Raw genomic sequence first — 27,025 nt, 5'->3', positions numbered from 1 at the left:
ATAATTATTACTCTTTGGCCATAATCTCATTGTTTTGATTGCCTTTGTGTGCATTTGTGTTATATATTTATTTTTCCAGCTAAATTATTTACGCGATCCATGGCCACATTAATCTGTTTCGCCCTCACTTAAACATCAGCCAGATGGACGTATGTCCCTCCCCCCAACGTCACATACATGCCCTGTTTTGGTAAGAGGAAATTCAATTCAAATTAAATTCAATTCAATTTTATTTATAGTGCCAAATCATAAAAGTAATCTCAGGACACTTTACAGACTAGGTATAGACCACTCTATGACTTATTTATGATTTACATAAACCCAACAATTCTCCTGTAGAGTACGGTGGCAACGAAAACCTTCCCTATAACAGGCAGGAACATCAGACAGACCCAGCTCTGTGGAGGACGGACATCTGTCTGCACCGGTTGGGGAGGAAGAAAAGAAGAGAGAAAGAGAGAGAAGACAGACGGATAGAAACAAAGACAGACAGACAGACACACACACACACTTCCAGAGAATCAAGCAACCTCAAAGTAACAGTGACTATAGTGATAGCTAAAGCAATGTGAATATGACTTACAGGTTATGGCAGTTAATACAGCAGAACAGCAAGAAACAGGCTCAGCTAGAGTGACAGAACATGGCAATGATAATAATTATGGTGGCAAACATGGAGTTGAATTAGTAACGTGACGTGAATGATACAGACAGAGAGGATAAAAGCTCAGAGTATCAGCCACAGGATATCCCCCGGCAGACTAGGCCTATAGCAGCATCATTCAGCATGACAAAATCAGCTTAAAAATAACATTTATTCTACTTTTATTCATTGTCAGCCTAAAATATAACTGCACCCCTTTCATTCTCTCTGTCTTAGTGTTTGGCCTGATAAAAGTTTGCAGCCTGCGTCTCTGCAAGACGCAACATAAATACATTACTCAGTAATAAAAAGAAGTTTGGGTTCAGATTGTCAGCACTACAGGTAAAATACATACTCTCATTTATGGCGCTATTATGTTCAGAATCTGCAGTTTGTTTTCATTGTCATCCATCCTGAGTGGCCTGAGGCGAGGTGGCTGAGAGCCAGTGGAAGCATTGCGCAACTGCAAGCTCGGGAAGCAAAACAACACTCAGGCATGTCACTGTTACATGAGTTTGTTTGAGGGCATATGCAGGTCCATGTATCAGGTATGCAGACAGAGAGGATAGTCAAAGTCTGACAAGATGGGGAAGCTACGTCCATTTTTTGTAAAGTCTGTGGTTGAAGCACATCTTTTGCTTTTTACTTCATTGTGAGGACTGGACCCAGTTTTCTGCAGAACTAAAAACCAAATACACCAGCCATCAAACAGACTGCGATGAGCTTTTTAATGGAGGCCATGATGAAAATGAGTACAGTTATAAAGGAGATCTCCTTGTAATCCCAGCACCTCACCCACCCTGCAGCCTAATACAGCACTAAACAGCACTAATCTCCTTGACAACAGATGCCCACCATGGCTCCTTGTGTTGAGCGTTTGTGCTGCGGCTCCTTTAAGAGCCAGGCAGCAGCGGCGTTACCAGGGCGACAAGAAACGACAAAACTCTCCGTCCGTTTGCAGCCGCAGAGGAGTATCCACTCTTGACAGTCACCTTGACAAGTAACAAGTAACAGCAGCTTCTGCACAGTTAAACAGAGTGTATTTTCAGTCACCAAGTGGCATAAAAACAACAACAACAACAACAACAGCAGCAACAACAACAACAGCAGCAACATCAACAACAGCCTGCTGCTTCTGGACCGAACTGATTGAACAGTAAGCATCGCGCCGCCTGACTGCACTTAAGGAGAAGGTTGCATGTGGGTTTCCAGATACAAAACTAGAGAAATTGCCAACTCGGAATTGGTTTCTCTGTATTATTTTTTTTTACAGTGTGTTGTGAAAAATACCATTGTGCAGCTCTGACGGAACTGACCACACAATGCATTCATTTCTACCGGTTTTCCACTCATCTCTTTCAGGAATCACCAGCACTATGGTGGGGCTTTCTCCATGAGCAGAGGGGACGGACTGTTGTGGGGGGAAAATGAGCAAAACAAATGAATCAACAAACGTGTCTGAGGTGGAGGACCACATATCTCTGAAGTATGAAATCAAGAAGAGACTTGGGAAAGGGGTAAGTGACCTCTTTTGACTCTTGATTCACTTGATTTAATGGACATGGGAGTTATTTTACCTCAGGTTATACGATAATAATGAACGCAACTCCTCATTGCACCTTTTTCATGAATCCCTATTTGCATACTTTTTGTGAGTTGCCAAACATTTCACTGCTGTTTTGGCACACGTCCCTCTTCACATCAACCTCCTGCACCTGTACATTAATGTTTACCACTTTTATAAGCCCTCTGTGTACTTTAGCCTTAAGGAAATTCCTGACATGATCCAGACTTAAGGTCCTCTGTGAGCACCGGTGTTGTAAGCAGGTTTATTTACTTTGGCAGGACAAACTCTTTCTATGCAGATCAGCTGATGTGTGAGGACACTTTTCTTTCCGTCGGAGTCCAAACCCTTTTTGTTTTTCTCTCCACTGGTACGGTTGCCACAGGACCAAAAAAAACAGCCTGGTTTCCTTCCTTAAGGCTGTCCACAGAGACTCACAATTTGCAGCTCTGCTTGCCAATGCCAGGTGGTGACTGCCACGTAGACCTGTCGTATTGGCTAACTACGTACCTGAGGGTAGATGTGACTCATATTACATGACTGCTGAACCTGTTTACAGCTGACTGGCTGGATAGGATAATAATAGCAGCTGGTGTAGTGATGCTCCAGGGAGCCAAACAATAGTGAGCAGCCCTGTGCTTATTGGCTTTAAAAGGTCATAAAAGTGTTTTAACATCAGCACAAAATGCTCCAAATTATTGAGCGACGTTGCTGCTCAGTGTGTCTCTACATTAACCGTGTGCTGTGATGCCCTGCCTCACTGCTGCCTCTGTTATGCCTGACCTGAAGTTACACATGGTGCGTTTTTTAAAGGCACATAAAGATGTTAAGAACTTGGTTTCTTTAGAAAGAAAGAGAACCATGTAGACAAGCTCCTGGACATATGGTGATTTCAATGGATCAGAAAAATATTTAATATAACAGCTGAATGAATTAAACACTGAAAATAAAATAATTAACAATCAGATCTCTATTATCAGGGGATGGAGTTGCTTGGACTGTCGATCTCAGTATTTCTAAGACTCCTGCTACGGTCCTGGCGACAGTGTGTCCCCAGTTTAGTTTTCTATGTGTTTATTTACCTGGTCGACATCCTGAAGTTTTATTACTCCTGCATGGAGGCGACCTGAAGTTGTGTTACCAGTGTGCTGTATCTCTCTCAGGCTTACGGCATTGTGTGGAAAGCTGTTGACAGACAAACAGGCGAGATCGTGGCTGTGAAGAAGATCTTTGATGCCTTCAGGAACAGAACAGATGCCCAGGTGTGTGCTTGATGTGTCCGATCTAAACAACAATGCAGTAAAGTCATTAATGTAACCTGTTAACTTTATTCACATCCTCAGATCCTGTTTGGTCCAATGGTTCCCAACCTTTTTGTCATGTGACCCCTTAAGCAGTGATAACTTGTGACCCCCTGTCAGCGGTTGCATACATTATGATTACCAGTTATGAGCAATTCAACAATTTTTATTTTAATACATTTTAGCGGCCTTAACTATCCAGCCATTCACAAGACAAAAAGCTAAATTTTTTTAGGAAGGTCTGAAAAAGATAAATATAATTTTGTGTGGCACATTTGTTTTTCTTCTTTCCTGTTCTGATAATTGCCCTGCAGTGGTTCCCAAATTGGCTCCCTCGCCTGTTTCAATAGAAAGACATGTTTGACTAATGATTAAACAGAACAGGAGGCTTGTGTGTGCCTAGTTCGTGGCCTTGCATGTCGCTTGTCGAGTTCATATTCTAATGGTAATTTTCTCTCTTTTTGCAGCGGACGTTCAGAGAAATCATGTTCCTCCAGGTAACAATAATAAATTAGTTTGAGTGAAATTAACTGACTGCCATACTGTAATTCTCTTAAATGTAAGGACAAGATTAATAATCTCGTCCCCACTCTACATTTCTCTCTTTGTCCACTGTGTCTCTGAATGTATAAAATGTACAAAACATCAGACACATCATGATATACAGTGATTATTGTATGTGAGGATACCGCTCAATACTCTTTAGTTAGTGAATGAGCTCCATCGCCAATTCTACAAAAACATGCCCACACAACAAAAGGACATTTACCTTTATACTTTTGTAAATGCTCTAACAGATACATTTCTGTTTTTATTCAAAGTCTGCTCCACTGATACTTCATGCCCTTCCTACTCTGGCACAGCACTGTTATTTCTCCATGACTCTTTCGTCCAAGCTTTATTGGCAAAAGCAAACATGCTGGAAAGGTTGTTTTTTTTTTTTTTTTTTACTGATTTTGCAGTTTACCGTGTGAAAACCATTTAGCATTAACAGTGCATGGTACAGTATGGTAAGAAGTCCATACAAATTTGTGAAATCACTATAAATAATGTTTAATATGGCAAAACCTGCTTTTGTTAAAGATTCAAAAGACATGAAATTGGCTTAAAACAGTGGTTTTGTTTTCAAAATGGTGTTTTTTATGTAACTGTATCATTGTCCTGAAGGATATGAACAGTGAACAGCAACATTACCTGCTGTCTCACTGTGCTTTATATCCCTGTACAAAACATTCCTGTCTGACTCTTTATCTGCTGACCTACATTCATATGGCCTCAGCCGTGCCTCTGACCCCGAATCAGCCGTTGTCATCTTCCAGTGAAATTCCAGTGTTGTGAAAATGGGGTTTATAGTGACCGTTATGTAACCTCTGTTGAAACTTTCCCTGTTGTGTACACGTCCTTTACACAATACCTGCCAGTTATTATGGGTCAAACAGCAGCCAGGGATTGTTTCTTTTGTGTTTGTGTGGGTTCTTTTACTAAAAAAAAAATATCTCCTTTCTGTGTGCAGGAGTTTGGAGATCACCCCAACATCGTGAAACTCCTAAATGTCATCAGAGCGCAAAATGATAAAGACATTTACCTTATCTTTGAATATATGGGTGAGTGTTTGGAAGTTTTTGTACAAAAACAGCTTCAAGAAGTAATCTTCAGTCAGTTATGACACGTCAGTGTGGGGGAAGAATAAAGACTCCAGCTTATCAGTTTAACTTGGCACTTAAAGGTGTGTGTGTGTGTGTGTGTGTGTGTGTGTGTGTGTGTGTGTGTGTGTGTGTGTGTGTGTGTGTGTGTGTGTGTGTGTGTGTGTGTGTGTGTGTGTGTGTGTGTGTGTGTGTGTGTGTGTGTGTGTGTTTGTGTGTGTGTGTTTGTGTGTGTGTGTGTGTGTGTGTGTGTGTGTGTGAGAGATATGAGTTTCTGTTTCCTTTGGCCGGCTGCACCGCCTTACTGCTGAGTCCGCAGATCGGCCTCCCCCTCTCTGCAGTCTAATCCATGACTGTACACCAGCCTCCGGCACAGACCTCCACTGTTTCTCTCTGGCTTTTCATTTTAGGGAAATGAAACCAAAACATTACTGTCTATTTATTAATTATTTCTGCATGCAAGACAGTGTGCTGGAATTATTTTTTTAACTTACTCTTCCCTTTTCTACGCACCTGTCTTAAGTCACTGATGTGCTATGTATTCTTTTGTTAGGGAATTGGTTGAAATAATTGTGTGTGTGATTACGGAGGAGCATGTGTGTAGCACCTCTGTTCCAAAATCACAATTAACTAACAACGATTTACAATCCAGTCATCAATTGTTTCTGTTACAGTCGTATTATTGTTCCTTTTTGATTTCTGATTTGTACCAGATACGGACCTGCATGCAGTGATAAAGAAAGGAACCCTACTGAAGGACGTGCACAAACGCTATGTGATGTACCAGCTCTTCAAAGCCATCAAATACCTGCACTCAGGAAATGTTATCCATAGGGACAAAAAGGTACGCCAGGTGGAGAATGTTGAGCGTTGCCTTGAATCCATTTATGTTTGAAATGATAAAACATATCATTGTAACAAAATGTGCTCTTATTTTGCTAAGGTCCCACATTGTAAAAAGTAAAATTTCCATGTTTTTATTTATTATAATGCAGATCAAGGTGCTATTAAATATAGTGAGAGTATCAAAACGCTCCACAGAGAAATGAACACAGCCCCTTTTCAGAAACTGTGCCTTTAAATGAGCCGTCAGGACTTCTGTACGGCTGTGAGGTCACAATTTTACTATATGCAGCTAGAAAGTGCTACTTTAGTGTTGTTACAGTCATTCCCTTGCTGCAGAGTGCAGAGAACGAACAATCATAGCAGACTGGGCTTTTTCAGTGGGGGTGTTTAAAGAGACAGACTTGAAAACAGGTTTATTCAGGCAGACAGTCTAAGAAAAAAAAAATTAAAGCATGTAAACATGTTCTAGTAGTATGGACCTGGAAATGAGCATAAAGTGGGACCTAAAATAAATCCTACTTATATAATGACGTTCCGCCTCTGCTGATATAAGACAGAGAATCAGAAAGTCTTCACAATTAAGAAGCTGAAACAATTGAATGTTTGGCATTTGGGCTGAAAAAAAATGATGAATAGATATTAAAATAGTTGCAGATTATTTTTTATCATCAACTAATCCGTTGTTTCAGCTCTAATGTGAATCTAATCTTATCTGTGTTTATGTAATCACATTCAGTAACACAAGTCTGCAGGAAATCTGCTGACTAGGCTTCACAAAATGGCCTCTGGTCCGGAGACTAGAATTTCATCCTTCTCTCCTGTTTGTCTGTTAGTCCACCTCTTTTCACTCTGTTTTCATCAGTGAAAACCAAACTGTTATTGTCCCTGTGAAGAATGTTTCTCTTATCTGTTTCCCACAGCCATCCAACGTGCTGCTGGACACCGACTGTGTAGTCAAGCTGTGTGATTTCGGCTTGGCCAGATCACTCAATCAGATCCAGGAGGACAGTGGGAATCCAGCTCTGACGGAGTACGTGGCGACTCGGTGGTACCGAGCTCCTGAGATCCTGCTGGGATCCACGAGGTATCAGCTGTGATGATCATGTCAGCCACATTTACTGCTGTATATACTTCTTTGGAAAATGAGTGTACCAGACTGTAACTAGGCAATCACACCAAAAGCAACAGAGGCGATAAAAGCAACAAGCTTCCATTCAAAATAAATGTAAATGACACGCTGCCACGCGATGCAATTCCGGCGATGCGATGAAACGATAATCACGTCAAGCAACATTGCGTGACGCAACAGCCAATCGCGTTGAAATTGAGGTAAGTGGCATCAAAGTTCTCTTTGATATATCCAGTGGATCTCAATCTCAACGCTGATTGGCTGTTGCGTCACGTGATGTTGCTTGAAAAGTTAAAATTTCCAACTTCAAGCAACGGACTCGATCATCGCTTCATCGCATCGCTCTTAACGCGGAATCGCGTCGCCGGAAGCGACATCACGTGTCAGCGCGTCATTTACGTTGATTTTGTACGGACACTTGTCGCTTTTATCGCCTCCATCGCTTTTGGTGTGAATGCCGGGTAAGAGGAGTATCTCGTCCAAAGGTACACTAAAGGTGTGGACATGTGGAGCCTTGGCTGTATCCTGGGAGAGATGCTGCTGGGAAAAGCCCTGTTCCCTGGGACATCCACCATCAACCAAATAGAGAAGATCATGAGCGCCATACCACACCCCAGCCCAGAAGGTGATTAAAGAACAAACACTTTGGTAATGGACAGCATTCATCACTATGAATTTATGAAATGTAATTACATTTTCAGATGTTCTCGCAATCAAGTCTGAATATGGATCCTCCGTCATTCAGAGAATGTTGCTGAAGTAAGAAAACCTTTCGTATGATTCATGTTGTGAAAATCCTATCGTACACAGAACATGTCACTGAAGGAGAGGTTCTTTTTATACATGTACATGTAAATAACTAACAATGCATCTGTTGAATTTCACTCCGTCAGCTCACCACTTTGTTTATATGTGAACACAGGGTGTGTACTGTTGCTGCGGATGCTTGGCCTCTTTCTGACCTTGGCACTCCTTGGACAGAGCTAGTTTTGGGAGTGACGATAACAAATAAATGTCCTCTCAAGTAAATTTAACACATCAGAGTTTGTTTACAGTTTTTAGGGAGCATAGGTAGAAGAAATTCTCCATGCAATCTGTTGGTGGTTGGAGATTTAGTTGCATTGTGAGTGATCTAAGCACCAGGTTTTGACAAGGAGGACAAATGCATGGAATTAAAAAAAAATGATATCTCTCGTTCTGCTGTTTTAATTTTTATTTTTATCCAGCAGTGCAATTCTAAATCTCTGCAGCACCCTTTAAAATATCTACCTCTCTTGCTTCCTTCACCAGACCACAGGTGCCTTTGGAGGATCTTCTCCAGCCATCTGTCTCTCCCGATGCTCTGGACCTGTTGAGAGGTTTGCTAGTCTTCAACCCAGACAAGCGCCTGACTGCCGAGCAAGCTCTCCAACACCCATATGTAGCCAGGTATTAAGGATACAAAATTCAGATTTCCAAACTGTATTAACAGATTTATAGATGCAGTTTTTTCCCACGGCTGTCTTTTATTCTCTTTTGATTGCTAATATTTGTATCTTCACTTTATTACCATTGAGTGCTATCACTTATCCATAACTTTGCCTTCTGTCTCTGGAGGTTTCATAATCCAGCCAAGGAGACAGCTCTCAACTATGATGTAGTGCTGCCGGTGGATGATGATGTACAATTATCTGTGGTTCAGTACCGCAACAAACTTTATGAGGTACAAACTGACATAGACGTGTATTGCAAAAAATTAAATTATGTTTTGATCCGATGATTAGACCTTATGTCCTCCTCTTTACCTGCAGATGCTGCTGGAGAGGAGAACTAATCAGGGGATGCTGAGGCTGATCCAGCCGAAGGATGGAGGCCGCGTCAGCAACAGTGCTGAGAAACCCACTGTGAAGGATAAAGTAGAGAAGGGCCCAGAGGCAGCAAATTGGGATGGTGACCATGAGGGGAAGCCCCAACATGAAAAGACTGAAGAGACAAACCACGTGCCTTCACATGCAGGCGTCACTGAGCTTGTCAATGTATCAACCCTACCTGCTGTGGAGAGTCCACTATCTAGCCCTGGCTTTGGAAAACTCACATATAACCCCATCACACATGCCCCAAGTATGTCTGAATTTATGTTTCCACTCAGGGCTGGGTATTGAACCTCAGCCCTTTTTTGGTACTGAACAAAGAATGTTTGTAGCAAAGAGTATTACAAACTAATCTTTCATCTGTTTTTAGGTATTTTTAACTGTTAATTTGTTTTATACTTCTTACATAGTCTGTTATTGCAAAAAATGTTTTGCATCTGTTGTTGATGCTCTTGTTATTTGCACTAACAGCTGCTGTTACCCTGTAAATTTCCCCACTGTGGGACTAATAAAGGATTATCTTATCTTTTGGTAGGGAAAAATGATTGCCTGTGTTTAGATATTTAACACTTGTTTTGTAGTGTAAAAAAAAGTATTGTTAGCCACATAATATTTATTTCCCAAACGTGGTACATACACATTCCCTCAGGTAGAAAAGTCAAACTCGTCTTTTCTTCCTTCAGATGTTTTCGTTCAGAGTCCAGCTGGTCCTCCTCATTACTACTCCTCCACTGCAGCCAGCAGTAAACTCGTGGGACAGACCAGTAATGGAGGAGTAACAACATCACCAACAGAGGGCGCCAACACTAATGTAGTAAGCAACAGACCTCAGTTCACTTTCTGTTCAGGCTTCATTTCTCTTGCTGTGATGTAAAACCTGGTTTTTGTTTAAATCCTTTTTCATTTTTGGCCTCTTGCATTTTCTCTTACTCATGACCTTTCTGCGGCTGACTGTACGTTGCTCTTTCTCACCCTCACTAGTCCATGGACCAGATTCTCCAGCGTGGTCGCTCCGCCCCAGCGACCCATAACCGCTCCTTCTCCTTGACCCTAAACCAAACCAAGAACAACCCGTTGGTTCGCAGAGATGAGCCTCCTCTCTCCTCTGGGCTGCATGTCACATCTGCACGCCTGGTCAGTCCACCACGCCTCAGGACATATATATATGACTCAATTATGTATGCTTGATTAAATATCGATTTAAACGTAGAAAGCCTGGCAGTATATGGATATTTTAATGCCTGGTGGCTTTACTAAGATGTACAGGGTCCGTACGGGTGCTGGAAATCCTTGAAAAAACAGGTTTGAAAAGTGCTTGGATTGAATAAAGTGGTTGAAACTGCTCCATATTTTAAGAAACTGAAAACAGCATTTTCGGAAATTTTTGCATGAAAAATTACTTTGATGAGATGATCAAAATAATTGGTTATTATATTTCTGTCATATCTGTAAGTGGAGTTAGTTTTCCTTTCACGTCCTTCTGTAGAAAGCTGTCTCAAAACGTCATGTTGGTTGTTTAGGACAATAACATCTAATTTAATGTGATGAACAAATGCAATAATAAATGAACTGAATACGGAGTATTGTACTGCGTACAAATGTGTAGCTTACCACACCTGTAAGCTGCTAGAAAAGCATGATAAAGCATCTCTCCAAATGCTTAAAGAGTGCTTGAATTTGACTTTGGAAAAGGTGTAGAAACCCTGGGTAAAGATGGAACGGCTGTCATGGCACATCTAACTTCTTTCTCTTTCATGCAGAACCAGCGCTCCAACCCTCAGGTTCGTGAGGCTCGGCCACCGACACGGTTCAGCAAAAAAGTATTTCAGAGTAACTGTAATGTGGCAGCTGCAGGTGACCCTCGGGCCAAACTGGGCAGTTATTCTCAGGCCTATGGTACCATCAACAAGACTGAACTGGACAATCTACTTCGAAGACGCCCTTACAACCAGTAGCTGCTGAAATGTCAACGGTTACATACACGTAACCGCGTGTTTGAACACCCAACAAGATTTGCCTTTCACTAAGATGTGAGGCCAACTTAAAGAGAACTTGTAAAAAAGAAACTGTAAAGACTGTTACACCTTTTGTATACTATGCAGATTGTATCCATGGAAAAACATGTACGTTGCTGTCTGTGACGATGAATATATATTTGTAAAAATATAGTGCGACTTCATATTGCATTTATCAAATTGTAGCAGCAATTCATTAACATGTGTTTGTGTAGTTTTTAACAAGTTTAACTGAACTGCATTTCTGACTAGGAAAACCGCAGACCTGAAGGTCATTTTAAGTGTATCAGTAGACTTTATGGTAATTTACAAATGTCTTCTGGGATATACAACTTTCTAGCACATTAACAGCTGAAATGTCAACTATGACCCCCTGCTGAAAGGTGCCACTATGGAGTCAAACCAGCCATGGTTTTATATGTGGATCTATGTTGCTAATGACCTACAGGCTTAATGATTTATGTACATTGAGCCAGTTGGTTTCAGATGGACACAGAATAACTGTAAAATATGCAAATAGTTGTTTAAATTGATTATGCAACAAGGATTTTTTTTCATATGAATACAGCAGTGATAAGAATACGTGTTACGAGATTAGTTTTTCTTGAACCCAGTTTATGATGTTGGACATGGATGACTGGCAGCAGACCGCCATAAAGATCAATCATAAACAAGGGGTTTAAATCTGATATTTCTTTTTACCGGAAATATTGAAAACTCTTTGGGCCTTGAACAGTTATTTAAATGAAACAAGATTCAAAATAATTAGACATCTAGAGGGGAAACAATATTTTGCGGAACTGCTAACTTTTATATACATCTGAGACATGACAAGGGGCCACAAGTAGACACTAGAAGTCACAAAAGGCTGTTAACCAATGGTTAAGTCTTAAATAATGTATCTTATAACCCTGTCATTTGTTTTTTTTATATGTAAAATCTTAAATCTGAAAAGTGTCATAACTACAGGTGTCAGATAAATTAGTGGATTACAAAATACAATCTTTCCCTCTGAAATGCAGAAGAATTAGAAAGTAATAAGTGATTTAATGATACTCTTTTACCTACTCTTTTGGATTTTAGGCTATAGTTAAAGGAGAGATACAACAGTGTAGAAATATGCTCCTCTGTTAAAAAGAAAACTAAAATTCTGGCATACAAAAATGTGCTTACGTAAAAGTTCAGAATTAAAGCATTAATATTAGAAAGTATTCAAATCAAAATAAACTTAAAGTACCAAAATAAAGATAGGCTACTCATGCAGAATGGCCAATTTCAGAACATATTAAACAACTGAACTAGGCTATAATTATTGATGCATTCAGGTGCATTACTTGGGAATTGCGGTTGGTAAAGGCAGGGCTATTTTCATTGATACATTTACTGCCAGGCTGCTTAATCTACAATAATACATCATAATTAACTTGTGATTTATATTTGTGTATTATCTGAATCTGCACTTGGAGTCACTATATTAACCACAATTGACAGATACATTTGGTGGAGTAAAAAGTAGGCTACAATTATTCCCTGTGGAATTAAATGAGAATACTCTAGTAGAGTAGTTCAAAATTGTACTTAAGTACAGCGCTGTTGTCTAGATATTTTGATCACAGTATTGTGTTTATAAAGCCAGTACAAGCCTTTAACATTACACATGTTTCTCTCATATGACCCTTAATTCAAGTTAAAGGTTGAATATTTAGAATGAGAACACCGCCATCTAGTGTCTCAAGATCGCAGTCGCAACAACAAAAATAATTAAAAGCACTTGGGTTGGTCAGACCCAGTCCAGTAGCCTACAGGAGACCGGAGTCTGTGTGAGCCGGTTTGAACCCGTCCCCTCTGCAAATCGCTCCATAAAAACAAGTGTTGCAAAGGAGTTTGACTGACAGTTACCGTTAGCCGTTACAGCTAAGTAAACATGAAAGTTAGCTTACGATCATGGTCATGGAGAAACGTAGCTATATCAGCGTGTGTTTTAATGTTGTTGAACTCCTTTATCTCAGTCCATGGAGTGAATGCTCGGCCTTTGACATTTCACCCAGTGCCAGCCTACAGTAGCTGCACCCAACAACAGACAACCCTGGCAACCAGCAATGCCCAATGCTATTGGCTGGTACAATGTAAACAGAACGTGACAGAAGGTCATTGTCAAACCCGCATCGAGTGCAAACCCCTCAAAAAAAATTAAAATATTAATTCAGACTAAAACATTTTTTTTTCTGGAAAAGCAATACTTTCATTCTGTACTCCTCAAAACGCCCCGCGTGTGAATTATTATTATTTTTTAACATAGCTTTTAATGAAGAATCTACATATTCAACCTTTAACATTAATAATAAGGAGAAACACTGCGTCATCATGGCGGGAGCAGAGGCGTGTTGTCGTTTTGTGTTACGTGAAGAAATTCCCACACACATTACGTCATGACGTCGGGTGGTGTCGTAAGCTCTTCTCTCGAGTCAGTTGTTCAGTCCGAGTCAGAGGAGGAGGAGGAGGGAGATCTAATGTCGGCAGCCACTCTCAAATAAACACAGTAAAGGTACGTGTGTGAGGAATTTGGTGGGAGTTAGTTTACCCTCTGTGTGTGTTAAACTTGTAGAAACATGTTTTAATATAAATTTCTTAAATATATCGGTTGTGCGGCTAACCGTTAGCGAACACGGCTTTGCAACGGTCAGCCTCCTGCCTGTCGTCAACTGCCACAAGATATGACGCGGTGGATTAACAGAACATCATATGTGAAAATGGGTAAATGTAAATGAGCCGTGAGTCACAAATACATATATGTGGCTTTAAATGGAGCTGGCAGCTAAGTGTCGTAAACGTGGGGGCGCTGCGTCCCCCACGTATATAATGGATTCAACATGGGAAGCAGGGATACCAAATATCAATAATTCATTGTGTGTCTATCTATCTATATATATCTCTACATAGAGAGATATATATATATTTATTCATACAGTGGTGGTCTTGCCATGTTGGGGCTGATCGCTGTGAGTTTGATGTAGATGGTGTCGCAGTGTTTATCCGCGGTGCTGAGGCCTAGATGGAGGCGCGCCTGCTGCAGGTGCACCATGAAAGCCGTTATGAAAACCATGCAGGCTCACTTTCGCTTTTGGTTTCCAGTCTCTAAATAACATTTAATAATAATAAAAGGCAGAACCAGGCAAGTTTATTAGTATAGCACATTTCACCAACAAGGTAATTCAAAGTGCTTTACATAAAACATTAAAAGCATTGAAAAGATTAATTAACAAAAAAAAAACACATTTTGAATAAGAAGAATAAATTAAAAACAAGGAATTAATGCTGTGACACAACATAAAGCAATGGCTATAAAGGCGTTTGAGTTAAGACTTTAGTCAGTGAATCCAACTTTGTGGCAGGTGCCTAAACAACCTACAAAACAAAAATGAACAAATAATAATAATAATAACTTTATTTATATAGCACCTTTTAAAAACAAAAGTTTGCACAGTGCTTTGACAGCAAGAGCAAAAGGCTGTATTAGGGCTAAAATAATTATTCATAAGTTATAAGATATAGTTATTTTGGGGGCTATTTTTAAACAAACTGATTTTATTTTGGGGCTGCTGGTTGGAGCTACAAGACGTAAAGGCGTCACCTTGGGCTGTAATGGACAGCTCTTACAATTTTTGGACATTTTATAGACCAAACGATTAATTGATCAATCAAGAAAAGGCATGGGCTTATTAATCTGTAATGAATTTTACAGTATTAGTTTATTCTGTAGTGGTACATTTTGGTTAAAGTTAATTGAGAACCAGATAGGGCGACTTGTTGCTGCTCATGGGGGAATTAGTGGGTCTCTGTAAATCATAATTAAGTCATAGACTGTGGTCTTTACCTACTCTATATGTAAAGTGTCTTGAGATAACCTTTGTTATGATTTGACACTGTAAATAAAGTCAAATTGAATCTAACTAGATCTGTCTGTTTTTGACTAAACCCGTAATTAAATGCCTGACAAATCAAGATACCTAAACTTGTGATGGATGCATTATTTCAACAGTATTAACGCTGCTGTATAATCGATATCCTGATATGTTTGTGCTGTTGCTATCTCAGCATCAGGCCTTCTCCGTGAATAATCTGCACATCTCAGAATAAACGCCGGCTCCATTTGCCAAAAACTGTCCTTTGCTATTTACAGTCTAGACAGAACCAGTATTAAATGTATTTCTATTTTTTATCTTTTAGGTTGACACTAATTATTAATGTTCTATATTTACAGTCTGGCTGCCCTGTGTTGACCACAGCTGAAGGACTATAGTATACCTCAGCGAGATGTTTATCAGTTCAGTTTGCTCGCCTTACAGTAAGGCGAGCGAACTGACAGTAAAGTATTTTAAATGAGCATTTTTTGTCCAGGGTCATTTAAGGGAAGAACAAGGTGAGGAGGAAGAGTTCTAGTATGCAGGGTTAGTGGATGTTTCTGCTATTGTTTCACCATCCGACTGTGAAATAAACTTGGACTTAGTCCAGGATTATTTAGTTTATTTGCAGCCATGGAAATAACTGCCTTATCCCATAGAATGCATTTATGTGCTTTTTCTGTTCTGCTTTTGATGGAGTATTGGAGACTTGACTTGAGTTGTGTTTGATAGGATTTGTGTTTACAAGGATCAGTGGGTTTATTTTGGCAGGACAAGAGAAGTAAAGCTGTGCTATCTTGCTAACACTGCCTCCTGATATTGGCAACTGCTTACACATTGTACGGGGTGATCAGTTGATTTCAATTTTAAGCTAATGATAAATTAGCTGCGCTGTTAGAGCCATGGCTGTGCTGCTGCAGTGTTTTGTTGCTACCAGGGAAAACAACTATTTTCTTCTTACTAGATACTTTCAATTTGTAACATTTATTTCTTTAACCTTTTTATTAACCTTATTCGGATTCAATGAAAATAATGTTCCCCTTATGTATGAAATTGTGGTGTTGTAAGATATTTTGTTACCATAACAAGATAAGCTGGTATATATAATATTAATACAAATGTATGTTGTTATGAGGAGCACAAGAAATATATATATATATTTTTTTTTTAAATCCTGTTATTATAAATAATAATGGAGATGTCTTTCACAGTGGCAGCAGTATGGAGCCATGCTATGCTAACCTAAAGGGCAGCCATCTGTCACAGGGCGAAGTGTCTGCAGGTTAGACATAGCCAGAGCTGCTGCTGACATGGTGCGTCACAATGATAATATCTTGCCAGGCTGCTGCATCAGCTGGCAGATAAACTGACAATGACTCAATGAGGGATTTATCTCGGTGGTCCAAGTTGCATTTCATAACAAGACTCAAAATGTTATCTTTATGCTTTGAGGAGTTTTAAAAAATCAGCTGCTTTTGTGGTTGGTGTCGTGTGTGAAACAACTTCTTTTTCTCCCCACAAGTTGCAAAACTTATCATGTGACTGTGAAACAGCATTCTATTTATTTATTTATTGAAGTCCTACGTTGGTTTGTAGCTTTTAAAAAGTATTGAACGTTCGAAGGTTTGCTTTACTATTTTATTAAAGTCATCCACCATTAAAGATCACAACTTCCCGCTTTTAACTTGTTGTGTCGCCTCATTGACATGTCTCTGCCTCTGTGGCCCCTCAGCTTTGTGCCGCTGTTCCTGTTTTGTCACTGCGTTTCCTGGTGTTGCTCAGGCATCCACATAGCATGTTGTATGGGTTTGTGGAGGTATTGTGCTAGCCTAATTGTGTTAACGTGGCTCTCTGGCTAGCCCACTGAATCCCCCCTGACTTAATTCCCCTAGTGATAGCTATCAGCAGGAGCCAGGGATAGTGGCACTGTCCTTATTCATCTAGCGTTGTGGCGTCTCTCCTAAGAGGATTTGAAATATCCCACGTAATGCTTATAAAGCTGTAGAAACAGTGCCTCAAACTGACTCACCCCTCTTTAAAAAACTGTATTTAGTTTCACCACAGACATGGAAGTGAAACTATTGTGGTTGAATTGACGGCATCACTTGTGAGATGACAGAGAGGTCATGAACTTTTAATGTCTCTTTACCTTTAAGAGCCTTAACATTTTTTTCTTCTAAAACTGTTGGTTTTCTTTGTGTTCAGGGTTTTATTTATTTATCTTTACAGTTTTTGCCTTTATTAAATCAAGTACTTTCTAAGTGATTACAGCTACATGTACCAATGTCATACATCTGTTGTCAAAATATCAGAGAAGGACGCGTCTGCTGACCTTTTATAACTTCATGCACATTTTTGGCATTCTCTCGGCTGTGTGGTGTGTTGGTAATCCATCATACACAGATAAAAAGCTACAAACATGCCAGTGCGGACTAATTCAGTACAAAAACCACTTAAGTCACACCTGTTAAATATGACTAAGTTTTTCCCAAAGATGGTTTCTTTTGCTGTAGGTTTTATATATTTTATTTTATGTTAATTTTTCTGAAATGTTTGGTTTTAATTAGTTATTTGATGGTATAAAACTGTGGCTCAGAGATCGGCAGTTTGATCCCCATCTACCCAGATCCGCATGTCGAAGTGCCCTTGGTCAAGACATTGAACCCCAAATTGCTGGTGTGTGAATGTGGTGTGAATTAGATAAGTTGAGATGGCGGGTAGGCGTCCAGTGCCATCAGTATGAATGTCTGTGTAAATGAGTGAATGTGACAAATAGTGTAACGTGCCTTGAGTAGTCAGACGACTAGAAAAGGGCTATTTACGTCCAGGTCCAAGTCAACCCAGGTAATTTATTGTGATTTGTGATTATTTGTAGGTCACGTTTCATGGCTGTGATTGGTTGTCGGCCCATCCAATTGTGTCCAGAGGCATTTTGCGTTGTTGATTATGCCCCTTGGAAAATGAAGATAAACTGAGACTACACGTTTGCGATTAGTCTGGAGATGCCAGGCTAGAGAAATCATTCCACAAATGTATGCCCAAACTAAGGCTTCACAATAATCTGTAATTATAGATTAACAAAGACACAGCGTTTTTCTTCATGTATTACATAACAGGGCATCGCGTTGAAACAGTTGATTAGAAGGAATATCAATTATTTTGATAATATTGTTCAAGACATTTTGTTGAGAAAAATGCCCAATATTCCCTGATTTCACAACCTCTCAGTTGTGTGGTTATGCTATTTTTGTTTGTCTTTTGTGATTATTTACCGAATATCTATAAGATTTGGACATCACCGTTGCTTGAGGAAAATCTCGGTAGGCATTTTTTCACGATTAATCAATTAATGGCAAAAAGGCCTACAGCACTTTTGTTTCTTACATCAGTATGATTTATTTACATTTGATTTCAGCCTCATCGTCCTGCCCTAACATGGACTGCAACCCCCGTCAAGTCCTGATTGAAAAACTTAAATGCTTTATATGGACAATGAAAAGGGAGTGGATCACATGCTCTGACTGTGTGTCACATGATTAGTTAAGGACTCCTGAGATATTCAGTTACATCTCTGGGTTCTTTCAGTCAACAGATATCCAGTCATGTGTGATGAAATCAAACAAAACCTTAGTTGTGTTACAAAATTATTGAGAAGGGTGTTTGTGTTGCTTTATGTTAACAAATAATATTTGTAAAGTTAATATAATCATCATGGCTTAGCAGGTCTTGGTCCTTTCATTTACCCAGAGTTGGTATTAAGTAATTTTATGTCATGATATTGATTTGTATTGGGGCTAAAATAACCAATTAATTTGTTGACAACTATTTAGATAAGCAATTAATCATTTAAGTTATTTTATGAATAAGTAAAAGATCTATCTAGCTCCAGCTTCTCTAAGTATGTTTCTGCTTTTCTCTTGATTCATATTGTAACTGAAGATATTTTGTAGGTGTGTTGGGAAAAAAATAATTAATTTAGGAATTAAGATTCTGAATCCATTCACAACTTCCAACTTTCTTCTTCTACTAAATAACTTAGTTTTTGTCAACTTGTTCAACTCTGTTTACATCTTTATGAGACGGGAGAACGCAGTGTGAATGACGCTATCAGAAAGACAGCTGCGCTTATCATGTTTCTGTGAAAATCACTTTGTTGCAGTTCATAATCCATTTATGAATGGTGATCTGGTCCGTGTGGTTCACCAGAGACCGTACATTGGCGGGGAAAATTCTGCATAGTGATGGGACACTACAAGATATGCAAGGACGTCTCCTTGGGCTGTGATAAACTGTTCTTACAATTTGATTACAATGATTATTTTACACGTGATTTCAGACTTATTGCCCAGCCTTAACGTGGACGGCAAATTTCTTCAAGGCCTGAGATACAGACCTTAATGCTTTACATGGACATTGGACAGGGAGGGGGTCACATGCTCTGACTGTGTGTGTCGCATGATTAGGTGGACTCTCAGGTTATTCAGTTACATCTGAGGGTTGCTCAGACAACAGATGACCTGTCTTGTGTGATGCTATCAAACAAAACCTTACTTGTGTTACAGAATTATAGAGTTGGATGTGTCAATTCTGATCAAGAAAACCATCGTTTCAGATAAACCAATACTGACTTAAGTGCAAATATTTCACTGACAGACAGATTTTAAGTAATTCAGCAAAACTGCTTCACTCAGTGTACTACACCACCGCTTACACAACCTTTGTTGTCCGGAAAGCCGGGAGGGATTTGGCTCCTCAGATGATTGTAATCTGTCATGATCTTATTGGAGACTGTCAGTATGAAGCAGAGCCAGCAGTCGCCATGTTTGTCTGCAGTCTCGCACTGCACTGTCATAGTGATGGACAGACAGGGATCATGAGAACACACACTGGAGTCTGGATGCATTTGCCAGGGCGAAATAAAGCAGTGTTGCATAACGCTTACTGTGTGTCCTGGAAAGAGGGGAGGAGAAGGATGGGGAGTGTGAGAAGCAGTTTTTTAGCTTTCCAATCTGCCGCTGAATGGATATTTGTATGTATTTATTTTACTCTAGTTTGCATTATATATATAAACAGTTACATTGTCTACATACAGTAGCTACACTAAACAGCACAGGCCTATGTACCACTGAAAAGTCTGTCTGCTGCAGACTCAAGCTTTTCTTTTAAAGTCAGCAATTAGAGGGATGGCTTTTGGCTCCTATCCTGCTCAGCAGATGTTTCCCTGCAGGCCTAGGAAACCCTGCACAGCACATATGAAAGCACCTCTCACTCAGCCTTGTAAATCTGACCTCACCTTCAGAAAGATTTCTGTTTTCTAGTGTGCAGCTCTCTGTCATGCGTGTTGATGCATCATTAGCATTATAGATTGTGATGTAAATGGTGCAGGAACCTGTTGACCCAGGTTGTTTATGGCCCTGATGGGGGAGGAAGGGCACTGCAGTAACAGCCAATATGTCAGGTCTTTTCCTGGGGCAAAGCAGATTAATAATACATTTGGTTTCCAAGGCACCACCTGCGTCCATGGTAACGCTGTCCGCACTGGTGTGGACATCCGCTTTCAGTCTCCTCAATTTCTCTCGCACCATGCATCCCCACTTTGCCATTGTGAGGATTAACAGCTTTTCTTTGTTATGTGTTTAAGTCAATTAAATATATTTGGCTATATTTGACCAAAACTTGAACCATTCGATCTTTTTGTACTATTTCCCGACAGTGTGTGTGTGTGTGACATTAATTCAAGTCAATTTGGTAACACTAATTCTATACACCCAACATGAACCATTAAATAGTGGTGTCACCCAAATCATTTTGCCGTGGGTGCATTTTCTGTATAAATGCAAACATTAAATTCACACTGTCAATGCAAAGTATCAAATTATTATTGTTATTATTAATATTATATCTGTCTTCTGGAAACCTTTTTGTACAGTTAGCTCTTTCCAGGAACTGTGTTTCCTGCCAGACACCTGCATCAACAGGCTTTTACAGTAGACTTGACTTCCCTTACCAGCCACTGCTAGACGTGTGTTTTCAGATGTGCCTGGATAGTCAGCAATAATAGTAAAGTACCCCTCCCGCAAGTGTCTCATCTGGTCTCTCTGACATGTGGCCTATTTTATGACTCTGGATCACTTGCTGCTGCCCGCTGCTTTTCAATGAAATATTACAGGATCAGTCAGCATCAATGTCTGTTATTTGTTTAACTTACAATCAATCAGACAATCAGATTTGATTTGAGAGTGTATAAAACGGCATGGCTTAACAGAATCAAATCAGTCTAAACTAGCAAAGTAAAAGAGCATATGATTATGATATAGCTGGATTTAGTTACTGAAACAGAAATGCAGTGTGCTGCAGCTCTCCTCGGTGCCTTTGTCCTCTCTTCCTGCACCATCGCTTGATTGCCAGTCACCTTTTTAATCAGGCATATTGCAGTGCTTGTGCCTTTGCCAGTTTGGCCTAGATGGTGTACCATCATTATTTTTCTTTTCTGCTTACTTCTCTGACTTTTCAGATGTAATAAAGATGTTGAAATTGTATGAATATCCATACTGCAAACATAAGATTTAGATTTAAATCTTCCTGCCTGTTTAATGTGTATTTGTGCTGGCTCATAAACACATATTTTTCAAGCGAACTAATGCTAATTCTACTACTCTACTTCTCTTCGTCTCTTAGATTGTTATAGCAGCAGAGTGAGACTTCTTTCACACCATGTCCCAGGACAAGAGTGGATACCCTGTTATGGGTGAGAACAACCCACTTCACAACAGTGTTTATGGGCCCCCTCAGCAAGGTTTTGGCATGCCCCCTCCCAACTACAGCCAAGCCCCAGTGGGATCGTACCCACCAGCAGCCGACTACGGACAGCCGGGCTTTCCCCAGGCAGGCCCAGGTTTCGCCCCTGGTCCCTACCCTCAGATGCCTTACCCTCAGATGCCCTACCCACAGGGACCCTACCCTCAGGGGCCTTATCAACAAGGACCTGCACAACCGGGCTTTTCCGGTGACCCCATGGGTGAGTGTTATTAGATGTGTGTCAAAGAGGTGATAAACCATGCCCCAATTATGGGGCTCTACCTCCTGTGAAAGTGAGTCATGTCATTTGATTCTGCTTATGCTCCATCCACAAAAACCAATGTCTTAGTTCGGCTGAAGTCATGTTTATTTATTACTTTACCCAAACACAACAAAGATCTATAGATGCTATGAAGAAGTGTGTACACCATCTAGGTCAACAACACAAACCACAAACACATTGCTGTCTCCAGTTTAGATCGAACTCAACACAGATGACCGGGCAATCCATCAATGATAAGATCAATACTACAATCAGAGCGTGCTGAAAACACAACAGACCTGTTTCCGTTTGTTAAGCCTAGCTTTTTGCCAGTAGTTTAAAAAACAAAACAAAACCAAAAAAAATAAATAGTCATCTTGTTATTATTGTTCACCAGCACCTGCTGGCAGCCCTGGTTACCATGGTGATGTCCCTCCATCTTACTACGACAATGAGGAGTTCACCAACTCTGGCTTTGAGGATAAGACCATCCGGCAAGCCTTCATCAGAAAAGTAGGTCCTTCAGCTTGTCAGATAGATAAAATGGTCTAATGAAGAAGTAAACATTTAATACAGTTTATATGGATTACCACCGAAACATACATTTTTACCTAATCTCCTTCATTCCTCTTTCCCACCAGGTGTTCATGGTTCTCACAGTGCAGCTGCTGGTCACTTTCTCCTTTGTTGCTGTCTTCACCTTTGTGGATCAGGCCAAGTTCTTTGTGCAACGCAATCCGTGGACATACTATGTGTCCTATGCAATCTTCTTCGTGTCTCTGATTGTCCTCAGCTGTTGTGGAGATTTCCGCCGCAAGCACCCCTGGAACTTGGTTGCACTGGTAAGAGCCACCACATTAGGTTGTCAATCCACAACTGCTTTTATTAACATCAAACAAGTTTGAGAACTGTTTGATGGTCAGACATAACAGGTAGAAAAACTGTTAGTATCTGGTTGAAAATTATTGGCAGGTCTTTTAATGCAGGAATTAACACCAAAAACAACATCGGTAATGTTTGTAGACGCAGCAGTAATGTTTTCAGTTACAGTAATTTAACACAAAATACTTTTCATCTTTAAATCAAACTGTTCACATATGTGTGCGATGTGGCTTTCAGTCAAGTAAATGATTCTCTAAAGTCCACGCATCTATAATAAAGACCCTATAGATTGTTTTTCAGTGTTTTGAGACAGACCAATAGTCCGTCTTTACACCATATCACCTGAATCTCCAACATGTAAAGTGTGTCATGATGTTAATACTACCACGTGTTTTCTGTGTCTTGCAGTCCATCCTGACCCTGAGCCTCTCCTACATGGTGGGCATGATCGCCAGCTTCTATGACACAGAGACCGTCATCATGGCGGTGGGCATCACTGCAGTGGTCTGCTTCACTGTCGTGCTCTTCTCACTACAGGTCAGCAGCACACAGAAACAGCTGCTTGAATAAATGTATTTAAATATCTACAGACAAACATCTGGTGCAAAAGCAAAAGAATTTCTTCTGTTTAGTTTTCACAGTGAAGTGTGGAAGTCAAACTGTTACACAGAAATATCACAATCTATTTTTATAATAGAATTTAACTGTAAATATATATATATATATATATATATATATATATATATATATATATATATATATATATATATAGTCATTTAACATGACATATACTTAGTTACTGGAATACAATTACTTTATACTTTAATATATATATACTAAAGATTTGTTGTTTTATAGGTGCCTGTGTCATTTTTCATGTATTTTGGGTTTAAATAAGAAATCAGACTGATTGTCAGGTTGAGTTTGTTTTGAGTAAAAGGTGGATTCAGGTCATTTTAAAAGAAAAGCTAAAGAAAGACAGAAATTAATGCATAGAAAGTCGACAGAATTGAACCAAAATCATGTGCACTCCTGAGGTTTTAAACTAAATATTCCAACAACTAGCTTTGTGTGTCTCATGAATTATTATGACTGCATTTAAAGTGAATTTCCACAAGATTGTTGTGTCTTATCATAGCTCATATTTTTCTTTTTCTCTCTCTTCACCACAGAGCAAGTATGACTTCACTTCCTGTCGGGGCGTGCTGTTTGTGTGCCTGATCGTGCTGTTGCTCTTTTCCATCCTCTGCATCTTCATCCGCCACAGGATCCTTCACATCGTCTATGCCTCACTGGGCGCCCTGCTCTTCACCTGCGTAAGTTTCACAGTCATGACATCAATGGCTGTTGCTTGTTTTTGTTTTGTTATTTGCTGTTTTGTCCAAAACTATTGATTTAGTAAAACATTGACGATCACTGATCATTACTCAAAATAGGGCGGTTCATTTTATTAAGGTTAATTTGATATTTATTGGAGAATGGCATCTTGTGGTCTGAACACAGTTACAACACAGCCATCCCCATTGGCATACAGACTGTTTTCCACCCACCTGTGAACTTTAGTCTGCTCAATAAGGGATAATTACATCTGCAGAATGTTACAGAGAAAAGACAAATAGCAGGGAAAAGATTAATGCTTATCAAGAGGAAAGTGGGACGCTAACTTTATTAAAATCTGCATGTTTGACCAAAACTCAAACAAAACAGCTGTTAAAATGCTATGAACATTATTATTGTACAGTAGAGGGTAAAGTAATTGTCGCCAACAGAAGAGGTATAGACCTCTAGGAAGAGTAGAATTCAATCAGATGACCAAAGGAGAAAATGTGACAGGACGATTAATTGGCCTTGAATATACTAATGCTAAAAGGGCATGGATAATATTTAGAAGATAAAAGAAAACACAGCATTCAAGTTACGAAGTGATAAACCAGTGTACACATCTTTTATTGTACACTGCAGCAGTTTGACGTATGACTACCCTGCCTTTTTATGCCTGAGCCGTCTGCATTAGCACCCCCACTGCAGTGATCCCATTCAAATGAAAGAGAGCTTTTTTTTTCTTGCAGTACGGTTGTCTGAACACTGCCTAAGTGTCGTAGTACATGGTAAACTTTCAGACAGATTCAGTTATGTATGACAATATTATCTTAAATACAAATGGAAATGTATATCCTGTTTGCCATATATGAACATGTGCTTAAAGGTGTTTACAACAGTGTATCATGGCATTAGTTTGTGATACACGTACTTGATACATCTAAAATGACAGCTGATTTTTTTTTTTTTTTTATGTAATTCATCTTGGATCCTTAAAGTGTAGAAATCTTTTGACACGACTAATCCCATCCTTGTTCCTTCTCTGCAGTTTTTGGCTGTGGACACTCAGCTTCTCCTGGGGAACAAGAAGCTGTCTCTGAGTCCAGAGGAGTACATTTTTGCTGCCCTCAACCTCTACACTGACATCATCAACATTTTCCTCTACATCCTGGCTATTGTGGGACGCTCCCATGATTGAGGCTGCATCTTAAAGATAAACAGGAGGGAGCTAGAGAATGCCTCCCTTTTATTATGAAATCTTGCTAAAATACGTTCTAATTCCTTTAACTTTTTCTTCACTTTTTCCCCATGACACTCTGAATATCCTCTTCTGTCACACACGTGTTCTTTTAAACAGGCAGTTGCGCTGTGGAGCAGAGGCAGCATAACATAAAATCCAGCTGAGAGGCAGGGTCACTATTTATTTAATACAAATCTTGCCAGTAATGATACAATGATGTGTCTTTTCTTCAATTGTGTCCACCCTGCTTGCTGTAACTGTCCTCTGCCTCTATTAACAAAGATGGCTAAATTATGGCCACATTACCTGTCCCCCAACTTCCAGTTTGGCTCGGCTCAAACAGTGTAAAACAATGTGAAATGCCTGGTCTTGCTGCAGAGATTAAACAGAAAATGAACAGGGAAGGTATCCGTAGCGCCTAATATTAATGCATACCAGCCTTGCCTGAAGAGAAGAAGTTAGTGCTAGAAACACCCTCTTCCTTCAGTCTGTATGTTCTCCCAAATGTATCTCTCCCTTTGAGCCCGCTGGTGTAAAGTAACCCTGCATGGCAACATTGGAAACACAACTAAAGATGTGTTATGATTCTTTAAAGCTACCAGAGGAATACCTCTAGCTTGCTTGTCACAACTGTGAATAGTTTAGTGTATTACTGTTTGATGCCAGTGTCCCTGAAAGGCATGCTGGAGTGACTTATATGGATGTGTTGCTTTTTGGGAAAAAAATCCTCTGAAATCAGAACAGTACAGTAAATATCTAAATGGAAAAAGAATGAGGATCATTGTTGGATGTATATGACTAACATGAACATAAATTAGTATTTATAAACTATATTCTTACAGAATATCTTTTCAAAAGGAAGGAATTTTATGTTTTTCTATGATTGCAAAGCTGAGGTGTCCCTTTACCTTCTTCCTTTTTTATCTTTCCTCTCATTTGGTCATTAACATGAAGTGAAATTACAGTGCTGTATTTAAACTTTTCTCATACAAATGATGTGAGCTGAAGGTGACTTATTGGGGTATCTGACCACTTCTGTACCAAGCTAATCCAGGTTTAACAACTACTAAATACATAAACAAGATGGCCGACGGTCTTATAATTTATCTATTTATTGAGGTTGATGTACGTAACAAGGTTGCTTTGATGTTGCTGTAAGCTGGTGTCGAGGAAAACAGACATTTTGGTAATTTAAAACAACTTTATTGCTCAGTGTGATTGTGAAAGCATCACAGTGGTAACACTCACAAGCTAAGGAATGAACATGCACTGGAAGCCAAAATGCTCACTGCACATAAACACAACTTGAATGATAAATTTAACGTGAACATTTTTTTTTATTCTATAGCTTTTGTTTGGATTTTTCACCTCTTGCATGACCCTCTCCTCATTTGCATGTGCTGATAATGCACACTGTTCAGGTTTCCTGTTTTGGAGAGACACGGTTGTGTTTGGCAGCCCTGTTAGACTTTTTTTTTAACTCTTGTGTTCGTATCTAACTAACGTGTATGTGTACATAGAACTCCTTAGTGGTTTGATGTGTATAGATAAAGTAATTTTGGGGCTTTATAAGTCTGTTTGCATTGTATATTTGCATTAAATCAAAATGAGACTGCATTCCTCTACACTA

At 39.6% G+C, this 27,025-nt stretch overlaps 2 protein-coding genes across 3 annotated transcripts; both read left to right on the top strand.

Moving 5' to 3' along the window:
* The first annotated feature begins 1,675 nt into the window (after positions 1-1,675).
* On the top strand, positions 1,676-11,455 carry mapk15 (mitogen-activated protein kinase 15). 2 transcript variants are annotated; one of them, XM_083925626.1, is made up of 15 exons: positions 1,676-1,799; positions 2,006-2,160; positions 3,371-3,469; positions 3,976-4,005; positions 5,022-5,112; positions 5,865-5,995; positions 6,918-7,081; positions 7,612-7,751; positions 7,828-7,885; positions 8,417-8,554; positions 8,723-8,828; positions 8,917-9,226; positions 9,660-9,790; positions 9,958-10,110; positions 10,737-11,455. In XM_083925626.1, the coding sequence occupies exons 2-15, from the start codon at positions 2,071-2,073 to the stop codon at positions 10,929-10,931; spliced, it is 1,836 nt and encodes a 611-aa protein (XP_083781752.1). In that variant the 5' UTR covers positions 1,676-1,799; positions 2,006-2,070; the 3' UTR covers positions 10,932-11,455. The 2 variants fall into 2 exon arrangements, with proteins under 2 accessions (XP_083781752.1, XP_083781753.1); XM_083925627.1 differs by having other exon boundaries at positions 1,761-1,843.
* Positions 11,456-13,454: 1,999 nt separating this feature from the next.
* On the top strand, positions 13,455-27,025 carry grinaa (glutamate receptor, ionotropic, N-methyl D-aspartate-associated protein 1a (glutamate binding)). Its single transcript, XM_083925039.1, has 7 exons — positions 13,455-13,536; positions 21,572-21,911; positions 22,351-22,466; positions 22,595-22,795; positions 23,244-23,372; positions 24,008-24,151; positions 25,204-27,025. The coding sequence occupies exons 2-7, from the start codon at positions 21,608-21,610 to the stop codon at positions 25,351-25,353; spliced, it is 1,044 nt and encodes a 347-aa protein (XP_083781165.1). The 5' UTR covers positions 13,455-13,536; positions 21,572-21,607; the 3' UTR covers positions 25,354-27,025.

This window comes from Echiichthys vipera, assembly GCF_963691815.1.
Source record: "Echiichthys vipera genome assembly, chromosome: 13".
Taxonomy (NCBI): Eukaryota; Metazoa; Chordata; class Actinopteri; order Perciformes; family Trachinidae; genus Echiichthys; species Echiichthys vipera.
Note: the sequence above shows the minus strand (reverse complement) of the source record. Positions and strands in the feature narration are given on the sequence as shown.

Bases quoted from the DNA above. Each gene is read 5' to 3' on its own strand.
- mapk15 (XM_083925626.1), top strand. From the start codon at position 2,071: ATGAGCAAAACAAATGAATCAACAAACGTGTCTGAGGTGGAGGACCAC. The intron at 4,006-5,021 runs GTAACAATAATA...TTCTGTGTGCAG, and splicing joins GAGAAATCATGTTCCTCCAG to GAGTTTGGAGATCACCCCAA. The intron at 10,111-10,736 runs GTCAGTCCACCA...TCTTTCATGCAG, and splicing joins ATGTCACATCTGCACGCCTG to AACCAGCGCTCCAACCCTCA.
- grinaa (XM_083925039.1), top strand. From the start codon at position 21,608: ATGTCCCAGGACAAGAGTGGATACCCTGTTATGGGTGAGAACAACCCA. The intron at 23,373-24,007 runs GTCAGCAGCACA...TCTTCACCACAG, and splicing joins TCGTGCTCTTCTCACTACAG to AGCAAGTATGACTTCACTTC. The intron at 24,152-25,203 runs GTAAGTTTCACA...CCTTCTCTGCAG, and splicing joins GCGCCCTGCTCTTCACCTGC to TTTTTGGCTGTGGACACTCA.